Source organism: Pinus tabuliformis, chromosome 4_2, assembly GCF_031772625.1.
Source record: "Pinus tabuliformis cultivar Carrire ecotype Pingquan chromosome 4_2, CPIR1, whole genome shotgun sequence".
Lineage (NCBI taxonomy): Eukaryota > Viridiplantae > Streptophyta > Pinopsida > Pinales > Pinaceae > Pinus > Pinus tabuliformis.
Genome location: NC_142304.1, coordinates 988,094,774 through 988,112,430, shown reverse-complemented (window position 1 = coordinate 988,112,430; position 17,657 = coordinate 988,094,774). Strand labels below are relative to the sequence as shown.

General features: G+C 41.8%; 1 protein-coding gene across 1 annotated transcript in view; it reads left to right on the top strand.

The window, feature by feature from the left end:
* The window catches only part of LOC149172988 (Di-glucose binding protein with Leucine-rich repeat domain-containing protein), a 167,897-nt gene that overhangs the window by 130,892 nt on the left and 19,348 nt on the right, over positions 1-17,657 (top strand). Inside the window, exon 7 of the mRNA XM_089424477.1 lies at positions 151-365. Coding sequence (XP_089280603.1) covers positions 151-365 — 215 coding nt within the window. The remainder of the gene's footprint in view (positions 1-150; positions 366-17,657) is intronic.

Genomic DNA, 17,657 nt, shown 5'->3' with positions numbered 1-17,657 from the left:
TTTGATCTTACATCAAGCAAGTATATCTCGGTTTATGGGAATTCTTTTGCATTCGTTCTTAGCATTAGGCATTACAATTTTGGTTTATGACATGTTTTTTGTAGCTATGTCTGCATTCATCAACTAACTGCCACTCTTTCTATTTTTCAGTTTGTCTGGAAATCAGGGCCTTTGTGGAGTGCCATCTCTACCAGATTGTCCATACTTTTGGGAAAAGCGTGGCTTATCTGTTGGTGCTAAAATTGGGTTGGGTATCTCTGCTGCACTGCTTGTTATAATGCTGCTCTCAGTATTGTATTGGTGCTTCATACGGAGGCACAGAAATGACTATGACTTTGGTCTTGGCCTGCCACATGATCTTATCTGTAAGCATATTTTCTTGAATAAATCATATTTCACAAGGATAATACACGTAACTCTTCTCGTTAATAATTTGTGGAACAGGATAATGTTAGAGAATTTTGAGTCCATTTAGATTTTGCTTTTTCAGTGTGAACAAGTTTGTTTATTTGTTGCCTGTGTTCATTGAGATAGAATATTCATTTTGCGTGTATGATAAATGATTTTTTTTTGTTTCATGGATCACAAAGCTTTAAAGTTCCACAGAAGGCTTTTAAAAAATTTAAAGATTTTAAAAAGTTATCATGAAATGTGAGTGCACAAGATGAGAAGACAGGTCAAATTTAGGAAATATTAGAAAATCAACATATTTCTATTTCAATTTTCAAATTAAGTAGAGAAAATGACCTAGAAGTATGTTGGTGTTACTGTAGATTGCTTGGATAGGTTATGACAGCAGTAATAAGTTAGGGACCCAATACTAGGGATCAATACTTTAGATGCAAAACCAAGGACCAAAACCATAGGTTCAAAAACTGTCAGACTAAATACCATGGACCAACCATAAGATTTCCCACACGTGCGCTTTTCTCTGCATGAAAGTGCGTGCTACTGAACGTCCGCACCTTTTTGATCAGTGCGCTTGCGGATATGTATGCACCTTTTGAACGGTGCACCTGCGTATGTACGCAACTTTGTCAAAAGGAACCTGCGGGCCTCATTTTCTTCCATTCTAAGAGCCTGAACTGTGATCTGCCATCTTAGTGAGTTGCCATACTATTAGTGGGTTGCCATACAGTGAGCTGTCATCATAATAAGTTGTCATTGTACATTGCATCTGAACTAAATGCTTTGAGCTGCCCTGCATCCCATGTATTCTGTCACATCTGATTTCTCTTCTGTAGATTCATCTAGTTATATATAAGTGAGATGTTTTGTTGCAAGTGGGTTGCCATCAAGTACAATACATGCATCATAATGCCAACAATCTCCCCCTTTGGACTTGATGGCAACAACCATACCATCTCACTCTCCCCCTTTGACATCAAGGGCAAAGGGCGGACCAAGATGCTCTCTTCCCTGATATACATTCTGCTGTCCATACTCCCCCTGAGTACCTGTTGAAATCTCTGAATAAGCTCCCCCTTTGTATATGCCAAGGTGTACCAATTTGTCCAAGCTCCCTCTGAGTACATGCTGAAATCTCTGCTCTGCTGAAGTGTGCTGTTCATGCTCCCCCTGACTGTAAGCAAGGTCTGCAAAAAGATGTTCTACAAGAAGAACATGACTCTATACATCATAAATGACCTTCCTATCACCAAAGACTCATACATACATCCATCTCCCACCAAAATGGGGATATACCAAACTTGACTCATCCACCCAACCAAGTGGGGATACATCAAGGTTTACACATGATAACACAAGAGTATAACATCATCCATCCCAGGCATAGTGGGGAAACCAACATAGGCCGTTACATGACCTTGATAATAAAAGAAATACATGACTGAAATATTTCATCATCCTTCCTATGCATGGGGGTACAAATTACATCATATGACCAGAAGAGATTTCATCAAATGACTACAATAGATAGAGACACACTATTACATCATGAGACTTGATATGACCTTTACATGACATTTATAACAGAGACCAAACATCTAAATAAGACCATGATAGTCCTCAACAACTATCATACATAGTGTATGATTTGCTCTATAAGCATCTGTCAACAGCATCCAGACCAACAACCTGTATATGTCCATTAGTGTAGATGGCATCAACCTGTGACAAGATATGTCATCATCAACTTCATCCAGAATCATTCACATTATATCATATGTGAGAAATACCACAACCATCACATCAACATCAAGATCTGCATGATCCAAGTATCATCACTTGGGAACATCTGCATCAATCAACATATGTAAGTATCAACCTATCATTATATCATCATGACTCCAACAATGCAACTTTGAGTAATCATCCATGTATCCAACACTATGTATCTTGAGCTCAAGATCATTTGTCAAGACTTCTTGATATCATCAATCGCAACAATCCTTATGAGCGCCAAGAACTATAGGAATCCTGCATCATAACTGTATTATATGATCTTTATGCATATGACGACAGCAGCATATGAAGACTCATCATCAAGAACTACTAATCATAATGCCAACAATGCATTATTAAAAGCATATGCTCCCCCTGAACCTGTGCCATCTGTTCACTGTCAGATCTGATCATGCATATATCAGCAAGAAGTATCAAGGCATCATCATCATTAATTTAGGATCCAAAACACATTAAAACATCTTACAAGTGTCAAGACATTTCCACACACCATCAGCAGATTGTAACCATTATCAAACAGAGCAAATAATGGACTGAATCATATCAGACCCTTTTTCTGAGCTTGTCCCTACTGCTTTTCCTCAAATTGACATATACACGACTGTGCAGTAACTAACTCGCGTATATACGCGACCTCCCTTTATGAAACTTGCGTATGAGATTGAGAACACTGAAGTTTTACACTTCCAGCTTCCTCTGATTGTGCTGTGCCATATTTTTCTGACTGTACTTCCTTCTTCTTCCATATCTTCAAGTGTGATGATGTTTTCTCCTTTTGGTGTGATGCCCGTACTTTGTTCCTGCATTCCTTTGCTATATGTCCAAGCTTGTTACATGCATAACATCTTATATGTTTCATATTCCTTCTATAGCAATCAACAACTCTATGACCAAACATGTTGCAAGCAAAGCAATATCCCTTAAAGTACCTGGAACGTGATGATCTTTCTGCTTGATGGTCTTGAACCATTCTTCTTCTGCATCTGGCTGCAACATGTCCAAGATTATGACATACATAACATTCAACATTGTTCATTGGAGGAGTAAAAGATTTTCTTTGAAGAATTTCTTTCCTTGGTTGATGATGGGATTGACCTCTCATCTCCTTCTGGAGCATTTCAGATTTTGCATTAGAGTTCCTTATCTTACTTTGTGAACTAGATTCTCCTTCAACAGATTCATGAAAACCAAGACTAGTTTTGATAGCAGGAGACCTTTGACTACTAAGAATATCATCCAAAATCTTAGTACTATCTTGAAATCGTAAGAGCTTATCCTTTTCTTCTAATTTATCTTTTAGAATATTTACCTCAACCTAATGTTGCTCTTCCTTTTCAAGATACTGCTTCTTCATGTTTTCTTCAACTTTTCTTCCTTCTTCCAACTGATGTCTTAATTCAAGAACTTCGTTTTCTTGTTTTTCAAGAGCTTGGAGTAGTTCTTTATTCTGCTTCTTTGATTCTTCAAGATCTTCCTTTAGCGAGAGGATCGTAGCTTCAAGCCTTTCATAGTAACTGGATCTATCTCTGAGTTTCTTGATTATTGTGCTCCTTTCATTTACTTCATCCTGCAACTTTTGACATTGATCTTCCTTTTCCTTGAACAGCTTCCTTACCTTGTTACCTTCCTCTAGTTGAGCCTTTAGTTTGGTAGCTTCTTCTTTGAAGGCACATTCCCTTTTGTTCAATAGATCTTGTTGGTCTCTAATTTTGTCTGTAAGTCTTTTAAATACTGCCTCTATTCGATATCTTTCTTGCTCACCCATAAGAGCAAATTCAGTTGTTTCGCTATCGCTTTCATTGTCTTCAAATGGATAAATAGATGTATCACCAGAGGATAACAAATTTATACCTGATAGATCTTCATCTTGAAGTGATTCTGAATCTGAAGTGCTTCTTCCACATATCCCCCAATCGATTCTCCCACTGTCATAGCTCTTCTGAGATGCATTCTTCTTCTTAGGTGCTTTTTTCTTAAGCTTCTTTCCCATTGTTCGACGGATCTCCTTCAAGCGATCAAGCTTCTACCAAAGGACCTGCTCTGATACCAATTGTTCGAAATAATACTGAGAGGGGGGTGAATCAGTATTATTAAATCAATGTGACTTTTTTCATTTCCATATTAAGATTCATAAGCGTATATCCAACAAACTTATGATTCAGTTAGTTGATCCTTAATGAGTGTATCCGAACATTATTAATCATATGAACAGTAAATAGGAGCGGTAAAATAGAACAGATCATCACACACAAGAAGCACACATGAACACCATGATATAAGGTGGAAACCCAATGTGGGAGAAAACCACTTGCTGCAATATGTCTCTATTTTCTTTCAAGTAGAAATTTCTTTTATAATGATTCTGTGTTGGTGCAGTCTTATACCAGTACACAGGCTTCAACCTGCAGAAGGCTACAACCTTCTCTCGTTCTCCAGCTTCTCCTGGAAGGGAGCTACAACCCCCTTTGGCTCTTGTACTAGCCGATGTACTAGTACGTAGGTGCCAGCTTACTGAAATGCTACAACCTTTACTCGTTTTCTAGCTTCTATTGGAAGGGAGCTACCACCCCCTTTGCTCTTGTACTAGCTGATGTACTAGTACGTAGGTGTTGACCTACAGAGGGATACAACATTCACTTTCATCCTCCATGTACCACGTTTCATACATTTTCAGACTGGATACTCATGGAACACATCATCATAATCTGAAGGCCACGTTTCATCCAATTTTCATACTGGACCCATCAATATCATTGAAGCACATAATCAATCAATCTTCTAAATCACCCAATCACCAGATCATTACATATACAAGGATAATATGTGTGTTAGCAACCAGATCTAGTCCATCAGATCACATAAAGATAAGTCATTATGAACCTGATCCATTATAGATCTCATCCATCAATACTGAAGCTAAACATAATCAATCAATCAATCACTTCTCAGAATGCTGTTATCAGAACACAGTACCAGTAACCAGACATCACTTCAGAACCCAGAACACTGCAGTAATAGACAGAAGCAGCTAAAACATATTTCAATAAAAGGTACGCAACTTCACCAATAGAAACCTGCGGGTATCCGCGCCTTCTCTGTGTCAGATCTGCGGGTGTACGCACCTGCGCTGTCTCACAAACTGCGGGTATCCGCGCCTGCTCTGTGTCGGATCTGCGGGTATACGCACCTGCGCTGTCTCACAAACTGCGGGTATCCGCACCTGCGCTGTGTCGGACCTGCGTACCCAAATTATCAGATTTATAGATCTGATCATGCGTCAACCTGCATACCCAAATTATTAGATTTATAGATCATGCGTCAAAGAGATCTCGACCCATCAGTAGATCTTAACCATCTTGTAATACTCGGGTTCCTCCTTGATTCAGGTTCAGCTATAACTCACCAACAGATCACCAGTTTTTCAGATCTTACTCTTCTCAAGATATTCAACTCATCACTACTCTCTAGCCAAATGATCTCCTTCCCTTTTATAGTCTAGGCCTTACTCAAACCATGGACCAAAACCATAGAGATCCAATACTAGGGACCCAATACCAGGGATCAATACTTTAGATGCAAAACCAAGGACCAAAACCATAGGTTCAAAAACTGTCGGACTAAATACCATGGACCAACCATAAGATTTCCCACACGTGCGCTTTTCTCTGCATGAAAGTGCGTGCTACTGAACGTCCGCACCTTTTTGATCGGTGCGCCTGCGGATATGTATGCACCTTTTGAACGGTGCACCTGCGTATGTACGCAACTTTGTCAAAAGGAACCTGCGGGCCTCATTTTCTTCCATTCTAAGAGCCTGAACTGTGATCTGCCATCTTAGTGAGTTGCCATACTGTTAGTGGGTTGCCATACAGTGAGCTGTCATCATAATAAGTTGTCATTGTACATTGCATCTGAACTAAATGCTTTGAGCTGCCCTGCATCCCATGTATTTTGTCACATCTGATTTCTCTTCTGTAGATTCATCTAGTTATATATAAGTGAGATGTTCTGCTGCAAGTGGGTTGCCATCAAGTACAATACATGCATCATAATGCCAACACTTACAATATATTGAGTCTCATGATTCATCAATCTTAAAGTTTCAAGATTTCAAAATTCAATATATAACATTTATCATCATTGATCACTAGAGTTGTACTTGTAAGCTAAGTGTGACCATTACAACAAATAATATCTAACATGAAATGAAATGTTATAAAATGAAATGAAATGAAACAACTTTCAACTTTCATGAAGCATCATATTCATAATTCATTACTAATGAGTTACAATTGCCAACTTCAAACTTAAATTGTCATATATTGTTTAAAAGAATATCATAATAAATATGAAAGAATCAATAGCTATAAAAACTACTAGAAACTAGAAAAGAGAAGTAAATCTATTATCTATTTCTTATGCTTGGGCCTCTTGCCACCACGACAAATGTCTAATTTTTTAGTCTTGTTGGAAAATCAGGATCTTTGTCATTAATATCACCCTCTAAGCATTAATATCTAGAGGTATCTTTGTCATTACCTCTATATCTATATAGGGATCTTTGTCATTGATATCACCTTCTAAGAATTAACATAAGATAGAAAAAACATAGCATGTCAAGTCAAGATTTTGTTTGAGTGATGCGTACATTTTTAGGATGGTCATGATAGAGGAGTTCGACAACCAATGTCACTAACATCAAGGTACATAGAGGGATTGGTGCTCTTGGTTAAATACGAGTTCCATACCCTAATACATGACAAAATTCAATGGAAACATTGCAATCCCCCAATCCTGAAATCCTGAAAAATTGATAAGTCTGCTGGATTTTGAATGAAATCTGAAATTCTACTTTCTCCATATGAAATCCAGTGAGGCCGAAACCACTCTCAAACATCCTAAGTCATTTCATGGTAATGTTGAAAATTTAAGTAAAAGGATGAAAATGAAGATTAAGGAGAATGTCACTTTTACTTTAAGAATTTAACATTATCATGAATAGCATATCAATACTAGGGCCATAGACTTGATCATTAAGCTGCCCCACTAAAAAATTATTTGTTTGTTTCAAAAAAAATTGCATTTGGAACATTACTACAAAAAAAAAATTGCAAAAAGGGCAAACGCTCCCGAAAAGGCAGGGAGTGAAAATTTTTTTAGGGTGCGCGCTCCCGAGTCACTCCCGCCCGGAGTGCGGATTGGGAGCGAGATTGAGGGGGGGGGGGGGCGCTCCCCTGTAACACTGGACAGGACAATATACAACATATAAGCTGCAACGACGTTTGTCATTTTATCTTGTCTACTATAGACTATTGTATTATTCAGATTTGGTTTAATATAATGAAGATTGGTGATTGTACATTATTGTACAATTTTGTTTAAAACTGTGTATATTGTGCATATGTGATTTACTGGTTTATATTTCTGCTCTGCAAAGTAGTTTATTGTTGGGATTCTTGGTTTGGTAGCATCGATGATTTTAAGACTCTAACCTAGATCCAGGGTTGTGGAAATTCAACATGGTATCAGAGCGTGTCTGAGCTACTTTGGAATTTAAGTAAATCAGGGTTGTGCGCAGCGAAGTACAACGTGAGAGGGAGTTGGTCACATATTGAGTGAAGGGTTCACTACAATGTCGAAGTTGCAGACAGGTCTCCGGTATGAGGACAAGTTGGAGGGGTTGTCCAACTATAGTCCTTGGAAGGTGTTGACGGTGCTGGACCCACCAGCATGTCAGGGGATTTGCTCGGTAAGAAGTCCTAACTAGATCTCAAACCGTTTGGACTAGGAGTCTCAGCAGTGGGTAGTACGGTATTGCCTTGATTGCATTTGCGTGTAGAGGTAAGTAGGATGTCCTTGTTGGAAGCAAAGGTGTGACCTTGCAGCAAGTCAGGGAAGGTGCATGAAAGGCTCTAACACATGGAAGGGGAGACAAGTGCGCCCCTTAGAAGCATGTGATAGCACATTGCTTGAAAGGGAACACATGAGTTGAAAGACATCATGAGATGGAAAAAAGGATAACCGACAATCCAAAGTGATGAGTTATATCAACAACACTCTTCGATAAGATTCATACAAACACATACAGAATAGTCCATACATACATGTGTAAATTACAACTACATTGATCGTTAGAGTAACTAGGATAACCAAACTACAATAACAATATACGCATGAAACGCGCTGGCTCTGTTATATCAAAAGAGTGAAAGATCTAAGCATACATACAACCATGATAGCCACTAGCCCCAATAGTGGAATGCTATTGTCATTGTCGCCTGCTCCTCCAAAGAGATGTACTTGCTCTGCATTGTGGAGAAGCCAAGGCTCGTTACAATACACTCCAAGCTTTCTCTAAATTATACCTATCAGAAGCTTGGTTCCCAAAAGCCTGTACAATGAGTTATGAGGTTCTATATATAGCAAAGGGTGGGGTGACCCTTGATATTCCCGTTTGTGACTCTTCAACTACCCTCATGACTCTTCAACTTACATATGACTATTTACATTCTACTATTGAAACTTGGTCTTTCACTTTACAACATGTTTACAATACAATCTGCACATATACCCATGTGAGACAAAAATGGGCTTGAGTAAGCCATGCAAGACATCACTGAGACTCGAACAGCTGTGGGAAGACTAACTCGTCGACATCCTCTTGGTGATCGATGGTAGCGAACTGATGCCAATCTTGGTAGTCTGTTATGGTGTCTGTGTACTCTATGGTGACATCATTCTGAAAGCGAACCCTTGCCTTTATTGCATTCGGGTACACTAATTTGACACCTCTGTCCAACTCGTCATATAGCAGGCACATCATGGTCTTGAGTGCAGCCGGACTAGCGACATACTAGTGCATAGTGTTTGTGCTCATCTGCAAATCTGTGTTGGAGGCTATGCTTGTCAACTGCTCGAAGTACATGTCCAACTCCAGTCAGACTTGGTTCTTTGCTTTCGCTTCGAAGAGTGTGTAAATGGATGGGATCACATGCATGCGCACAATGACATCCATGCCCCTGGACACTCATGCATGTGACACCTGTAAGCTAGTGATGAGTCGTGGGAGTTCCTCATAGTTCTGGATTTGACTACAGATGCGTGCCTTCAACTCCACTGCCTTTGGCTTCATCATCTTTGGCAAGTACAACGGGGCTCCCTTGTACCTCATTGTCCATATCTGCATGTGATCGACAACAGTGTGTATGTCTGTCAAGATGCGTGCTCTCCTAGCACAGCATTGCTGCCAACCATTAAGATGGACAATTGACTTATGCACGATGACGAACTTGAAGTACAACTTCTGCATGATTGTTGCGAGAGATGATACTTCATCAAGTATCACTTTCTTCAACTTTGCTCTGGTGGATGTGAAAATTTCTAACCCAAAATTCTACTACAACCACTGATTTATTTCACCTACTTATTTTTCACAATAAGTTATTTACGAAATCCCTTTAGTAAACATTAAAATAAATTCTACTGCAGCTATCACTTAATTACACAGAGAAAATATATGCATGCACAAGAACCAATCCCATCAACACAGTTTTTTTTGGACAATTGTCTCCGGAAAAACCCAATGTGGGAAAACTGGTGCAACAGATGAGGGTTTTATTAATCTTCAGCAACAATCGTTTTACAAGGAATGATTTTATAGAGAAATTGAGAGGAAACACCTGAGACTCTCCCCTGGAAACTTTTTGACACCATGGAGACCCTTCTCCCACTTCTGCATCACTCTGCGCCCCTTTGCGTCATCTTCCCTGAGGGCTGCGTCTCCCCTGGACTACGTCTCCCTCTGCGCTGTCTCTTAATGCCCCTGCGTCACCTCCTCCTCAGCCACTGACTGTTGCTATTGCCCTCCTCTACCTCCACCCTGCAACTCTCCCTCTGAAATCGATCTCCTTCTCTTTGAGAATTAATTTTCCTTGGGATATTGAGTATCTGCAGGTATGTCTCCAAATGATCCTCAAGTCTCCTTTTATACTTTTCCTATTGATGAATCAACGACCGAGATTGAGTCTGTAGTCAACGACTAAGATTATAATAGACTTGATCCTCGTCTCTTAGAAGCTTCTCACCCTTATCTTTATTAATACCCATTAATATTTTTATTTTCTTAATTTTAGACTTAGGAACCCATTAAAAATATTAATTATTTTAATAACTCCTCATCCGGGTGGAATTTCTCCAAACGATTTATGGGTCTTGGAGATATCATGTGCGTTAGCCTCTCCACGAAATTTCAAGGCTAGAGCACATTTGATACCACCCAAAATCAATAGTGGATGCTGTAGCTTGCTCTTCTTTTTGCTTGACCGCTTGCAACTCCTTAGGTGTGTATCTTGGTCCTACTCTGGTTGAACCACATTCGTGCCCATCTGTTCCAACATCTGTTCAATCTCATGAGCAAAGTCCTGCTCCTGTGACTGCTCACCCTGTTTGCTATTTGCCAGTTGTTCTGATGAATCAATAACCTGTATTTGCGTAGTTTCATCAATGTGTACATGCTGCGCTTCTTGCTGTTCTTGTTCCTGCTGCGCTTCCTTCTCCCTTCTGCGCAGCTCTTGTTCTTCGCTTAGTTGTTGCTCCACCTCCTGCAACTTCTTCTGTGCCTCCTCCAGTTTCTGCTTCTCTCTCTGTCTTTGCGCAATCCTCCTGTTGCGCTGTCACTGCTTTGCCTCAATGTCCAAAGCAGCTCTCAATACAAGTGGATCTTCCTTGAGCTTGCAGCTTTGCTTCGCCTCTGCACTGTCAGCAACCTTCCTCTTGCCTTTGTCGTGCGCAGGTCTGCTGCCATTTGCTGCTGTTGATGTCCCTGCTCTCTGAGATGCTGCTGCCTTGTGCGCTACTAACCATTCTACAACCACTATGATTGGTTCATTGAGACTTGAGGTGTTATAGCAGTGTCTCCATGGGTCTTCCTCAAGCCAATGACATGCCCCATGGATCCAAGGATGATACACTCTCGCACAGTGGTCCTCCACTAAGTGATGTGGGTCATATGGATTGAAACTTTTGGTGCCGAAGGTGAACCTCTTGAATTCCTCCGTCTCGGCCTCAACATGCTTGAGATTCTGGATCTCATACAACCAGATCCGCAAAGGAAGAGCGGGCCAAGGTGCCTTCTTCCTTTGTAGTCTCGCTGACAACCCTTCAAGATATGGTATGAAACCTCTTGCATGACCAACTTATCCATGGCAAATTTCACTAACACATGCAGAGCCTTCTCTGCGTTGTACATCCAGATGAAGGTGCCAAGGGGTGAGGAATACCAATTTGCTGTGTTAACCAATGCCTCCATCGCTGCCTGTGACATGCAAGGCGGATCCTGCTCAAAGATCATCCTGTACACTGAGGTGACGAAGTGGTTTGATAGCTGTAGTATAACTCCATGGAAGCTGCACTCAGAGAACAACTTGCAGTAGGTGTGCATAAAGGTTTCTGAAGGTATCCATGCCCAACCCAAGCCAGGGAACTGCTGACGGGCACCGATTGCATCAAGAATGTAGGCGGACATGAATAGCTTTGCTTGTTGACCCTTGGGCAGATGTCGGGCATCTGTTACTTACACCTTCGGCTGGAGAGGCAACATGTCAGACCAATTGAAAGGTCTTCCTTCATTCGCCAGCTAATCCAACAAAATCGTCCAAATTTGAGGGAAGGTTTCTGTACTCTTTTGGCCATATAAGCGGCATGCGAAGATGACCAAGAACTGATAAGCCTTCCGCAATATCTTTGTCTTGTATACCTGGTTGGGTGTTGTCCTGAACTTAGATGTCTCTCTCACCCAACTCTTCAAGATGTCTCTTGAGTTTGCGTTGCTGCTGGGATTGGTGAAAGGTGCATCCATTGTGATCACTGACTGCGGCAAGTGATACATCTCCTGAAAGTTCTTTGCCCTGAAGGTAGCAAGCTCTGTTCCATTGACACTGCTCAACACCATTGTCTCTGGATCAGTATGCGAAACAATCCAGTGGATCATGTCTGCGCATGGAAATGTGGGATACCTGCATGCAACCCGGTACAAGCCAGAGTAGTGTATGTTGACATAAACTCTGTGGTCTTCTAGATTCTCCTCAAAGGTGCCTGAAAAGATATCATTGATGTCCTGCCAATTGATCTTGGCCTGCTTGTATATGAACAACTTAGTGTCTTCATAGATGGGCAAGCTCATAGACACTTGCTCGACCACATCTCCAGTTGTGCTCTCAATGGTGTCCTTTGACCCTGCTCTCTTGGAAGCCATTGTACCTGTACTGTTGAGAGATTGATGAACACCTGTGATACTTGGAGACAAAACAACACTCATGGCAAGCAAAATGTTAGTTGAAAACCAAAAGCAACTTGAGGACTGACATGCAACACACCTGGGTGTCTGACTGGGAAATTTTCGCAATTTTCTCTAGGAGGCTGGGAGACTGACTGCTAGAATTGCGTAGAGCACAGTCCTGATTTCCAGTGAGATGACTGACTGCTGAAACCGTGCAGAGAACAATCCAGCTTGGCTTGTTGAGGACTGGAACTGCGCAATGTGTAGTTTTAGTGAGCATGACTATAACCTGGGAAATTTGACTGTGCAATCCCGGGGGCCAACTAAGGCACTGCCTCTTAGAATTGCGCAGAGCACACCTTGGGAGGCCATTGTGAGGCAAGCTCTGCACAATTTCTAGGAGCAAGGCAAGGCCTTCCATCCCAGAAATGCGTAGTGCAAGCCGGGCAAGGCAAGGTCCGGGCCAAGGTAGCTCAGACCCGCCGACGGGCGACTGAAAACAATAAGGACTAAATGCATGTGGAAGCTGGGTGCAAACATGAGTGAATGAACATGCATGCAATCAGTAAGTGCAGGATTTAGTAAGATGGGAAAACAACTAAGTGTGTGAAGCGAGTCGCCGCAACGACGACTGTCAGTGTAGAAACAATGTCATGCATGCGACAACAAGGAAATGCAATGGAAAACTTGAAACAATGCTTCTACAAGCTAACATGCATTAAAACGATAACAAACATTCAATAAAACCAAGTAAACAACATTCACACAAATCGAAATACAAAAAGCGATAGAAAAGCAGCAAAAGACATGAAAAGCGGACATACCCGAAAAAAGCTATGATGAGTGTGCCAAAGGTTCCTAGGTGCGTTGGGAATACCAGAGCTCCAAGATTGAAAGTGAGGAATGAGTTTTGAGGCGTCGAATAAATAGTTTTTATAAGATTGAGGCTTATGACGAGCATGCCACATATCTAAGAAAAAATGACACTTGGCGAGAGGTTTCTAAAAGGGATTTTGCATGTAAACCCCAGTTGCTAAAATTAGATCCTTAAAATCTAGGGATGCTTTTTGCTATTTTTTTTTTTTTTTTTTTCTTTTTGCGGAAAAAGTTGTTGATGCATGCAAGGCAAGATTGCACAGTCCTGGAGGGAACCTGTCAACTTGAGAGCACATGCAATGGACAGCAAGCCTTGGGATGACTTCTGCGCAATTTTCGGGTTGAGTGGCTCTGGTTGCCCCTCAAGCTTTACGCAATTTCTGGACTGAAGCCTAGGCTACCAGCCAGAATTGCACAAATTCTGAGAGCAAGGTCGGTGATGGGCTGCTCTGCGCAATTTTCAAGGGGAAGGCAACCTGCATGCTTTGTGCAATTGGTTGCCTTGATGCTCTGCGCAAATTTGGAGAGCAAGGCTGGCTGCCTTGATGCTTTGCGTAATTCTGGGGAGCAAGGCTGGCTACCTTGATGTTCTGCACAATTTTGGAGAGCAAGGCTGATTGCCTTGATGCTCTGCGCAATTCTAGAGAGCAAGGATTTTTGCCCTCCAGTTCTGCGCAATTCTCCAAGTCAGTAGAAGAACCAGTTGAAGACCAAGTGACGAGAAGTCAGCTTGCAGGTGAAAGACAAACAAGCTAATGGACACAAGCTGATAGGCCAAAGAAACTCAACTGAAAGCATAAGTACTTGGGCAGTGCAAGACATGCTGCTACGGATGGTTGGTAGGGAGGCTCCAAAACGAAGGTAAGGCAAAATTTTGGAGGATGTTTATAGCCGCTACAACAAAAGGAAAGGATCAAGTTGGTCTTATAGGTCAACAGGCTCTGGGAGTTCGCCGAGAAAGAGATCAAGCAGCCAACCAACCTTAAGGAGCTGGAAATATATGAAGATTTTGAAGCGAGGATGAGATTGATCATCCTAGATGGTGTGAGGGATGCCCTAATACCTCAATTGTCGAGGAAGAACAATGCGCATGAGATGTGGATGGCTTTTAAGAATTTTTTCCAGAATAAGAACGAGAACCGGGTACTGGTATTGGAAGATAAGTTGAAATCCACCAAGATGATAAAGGGTGAAAGCGTGATCTTGTATTTGACTAGATTGTCTCAGGCCAAGGATGAGCTTGCTGCCATTGGTGTGTCTACCTTAGATGGAGATATGGTAACGATTGTCTTGGAAGGGTTCACCGAGGATTAGAAGCCCTTCATCAAAGAGATTGTTGCCAGGGAGAAGCTGCCAGACTTGGATAGGCTGTGGTATGACTTCATTTAAGAAGAATTGTGAGACGATGATCTTCATCCGAAGCAGAAGGCTTCAGATGATGACATGGCACTTGCATCACTAATGAAGGGTAAGCGAAAGAAGGACTTGAGTAAAGTCAAGTGTTTCAACTGTGGCGAGATGGGTCATTTTTTGTCGAGATGTCAGATGAAGAAGGGAAATGACGAGAAGAAGAAAGGAAAGCAGGCCGTCAGTGTTTCCACTTCACTAGAGATAGATGATCTCTCCAGGAGATTGGAAGAGGAGGACTTTGCTATGATTTCTCATTTCTCGCAAAGTACTATCACTGAGGATGGATGGTACGTGGAAAGTGGTGCCATGAAGCATATGACAATGTCACAGGAGGTTTTTGAGACTCTAGTTGGATGGGACTCCAAGTGGCACATGGTGTTTTGCGGCAAGAGTCAGTTAGAGATCCGAGGATCGGGTGTTGTGCCATTCAGGATGGAGATAGGATGTATGATGCGGGTCCAGGATGTACTGTTTGTACCAGGACTCAGATATAGCGTGATTTCTATCTCGATGATTAGAGGAAAGGGTTTGAAGTCTTGTTCTAGGATGGGAAGGAAAGACTCAAGCTCAGAGGCTCTAAGTCTGATGGGATTGTACTTGGAGTTAGAGAGCATGGTCTCTACAGGTTGATGGCCAAGCCCATGGATCATGGAAAGAAGCAGGTGAAGTAGGTGCAGGTTCCAGAGAAGCAGGAGCAGGTGCAGGTGCAGATGCAGGCTTCAAAGGAGCAGGTGTAGATGCAGGCTTCAAAGGAGTAGGTATAGGTTCCCTAGAAGAATGTACACCTTCTCGAGAAGGTCTAGGTTCTAGAGACTCAGAGGGAGTCTAGTTCGAGAGGGAGCTTGCAGATTTAGAGGGAGACTTTGCAACCCAAGAAGAGTGCGTGGTCAGTGGTGAGTAAGGGTGCTCCTACAACTGCCAAGAAGGAATCGTGGAGAGAGTGGAAGACATTACAGGATAAGAAGCAGGTTGCTTCTAGCAGTGACATCGACACATTCGTGAAGGGTGCAGTTCACCATACAGGGATTGCTGTGATTGTGAGTGCCAAGAGTTGGGCAAGTGTTGCGAGCAGTGATGATAATGCAATACTTCCTAGTCTTGGAAGTACCTCCTTTGCTAAGAGGGAGTGTTGATTTGTGTAGCTTGGGAGGTACTGCAAGCCCTAGGGTTCAGAGTTTGGAGAGCAAAGCACCACAAGGGAAGCTTGTGGTCTTGGAACCCAAGTGTGAGGTTTTGCACCCATCGTGATTTGGGTCAAAATCGTGATGGAGGTACGACATGTGATGGATGAGGATGATATTGCTCGACGATACGATTCCAACGCATCTAGAATAGTTTGAATCCGAGTTGTTGTTAGAGAGAAATGAATTTTTAAAGTTGACAAGGTAATTATTGGTTACCAAGTCATGCAGGCTTGGTGTAAAAGTAGTCCAATAGATTGGTCTCCTCATCAATTTGTTGGAGCCCTTGTATGAGTATAAATACAAGGTGTATTGGAGTCATTTAAGCATCCAAGTGTGACAATACATCACCAAGAGGAGCTCTGAAATTTTCGTGAGGCTTAGCCTTAGCAAAGGAGCTAGAAGGAACAACGTGGAGGAGCCAAGGACAACATAAGGGTTTTAGCTTGCTGTAGGTGACAACATGGAAGTCTAAGCACTATTTGAGCGCTGTCTTGGGTGTGGATTGTTGGGAAGGGAAGGCTGCAGATATGGAGGGCAAATCAGAGCTGTTTGGAGGAGCTTTGGAGGGGGCCGAAGGCCATAGTGGCTGTTGTGCTAGGCCGCAACAAGGCTACTTCTTGGTGCTACCTTTTCCGTTAAACAAGGCCAGAAGGAGCAATGTAGGTGTCGAGGGTTATTCCCTTGGAGAACCGCAGTCTTTAGAGGGCTGTGTTGTTGATTGCATGGAGGAGAAGGGCTGTAGGTGATGCCCTAACTAGTGGTGCAACAATGCAACAAGGTGAAACAACAATATTTGTGGAGATGTATTGGGTCAAGGTGTGACCAGATTGGATTAGTTTGTTGAGCAGCCTGTTGATGCCATGTATATGACATTCTGAGGTGGTGAAGTGTCATATTAGGAGCATATTCATCAGTGATTGATTGGGTGCCTTAGAGCTTATTGGAGGGCAGCGTGTTGGCTACCTAAAGTAGCACTAGAGCAGCAGACAAGAAGGAAGTTCTTGGTGCGTGATTGGGTGTAGTATTGCAGCCTTATGTGTAGCTCTTTGATGGACAAAAGAGGCTACTGGAAGGCAGATTGGAGCTCGGGTATTGGCCAACCTAGAGAGATGAGCTCCTGTTCATTATAGCGGACGTGAGTGATAGGAGGCAACCCTCTTGGAGTCTCGATGTGTAGATGCCTTGATGGACTAAGGCACTACTAGTGAGCAGTACGAGAGCGAATGACCGCCAAGACAAGATATGCCATAGAAGTTGCAACGACCTATATCATTATATCTTGTATACAATAGATTATTGTATTATTCTGATTTGGTTTAATATAACGAAGATTGGTGATTGTACATTATTGTACAATTTTGATTAAAACAGTGTATTTTGTGCATATGTGATTCACTGTTTTATTTTTCCATTGTGCAAAGTAGCGTCAGTGATTTTAAGACTCTAACCTAGACCCAAGGTCTTGGAAATTCAACAGTGGACACGAGACACGAGACATGCAGGACATGAAAATTTGAGTGTCCGACATGTTGAAGGAAGTGTAACTAGGTTCGGTCTTCATAAATGTACTTTTGATATTTGTACTTATTCAAGAGGAGAAATATTATTTTATAATATATGTCAATGAGTTTGTTGCTCTTTGAAGTAGGTCTAGCACAAGTCAAAGTGCTATAGGTGAGTCAAATAGTCAAGAGAAAATATTGAAG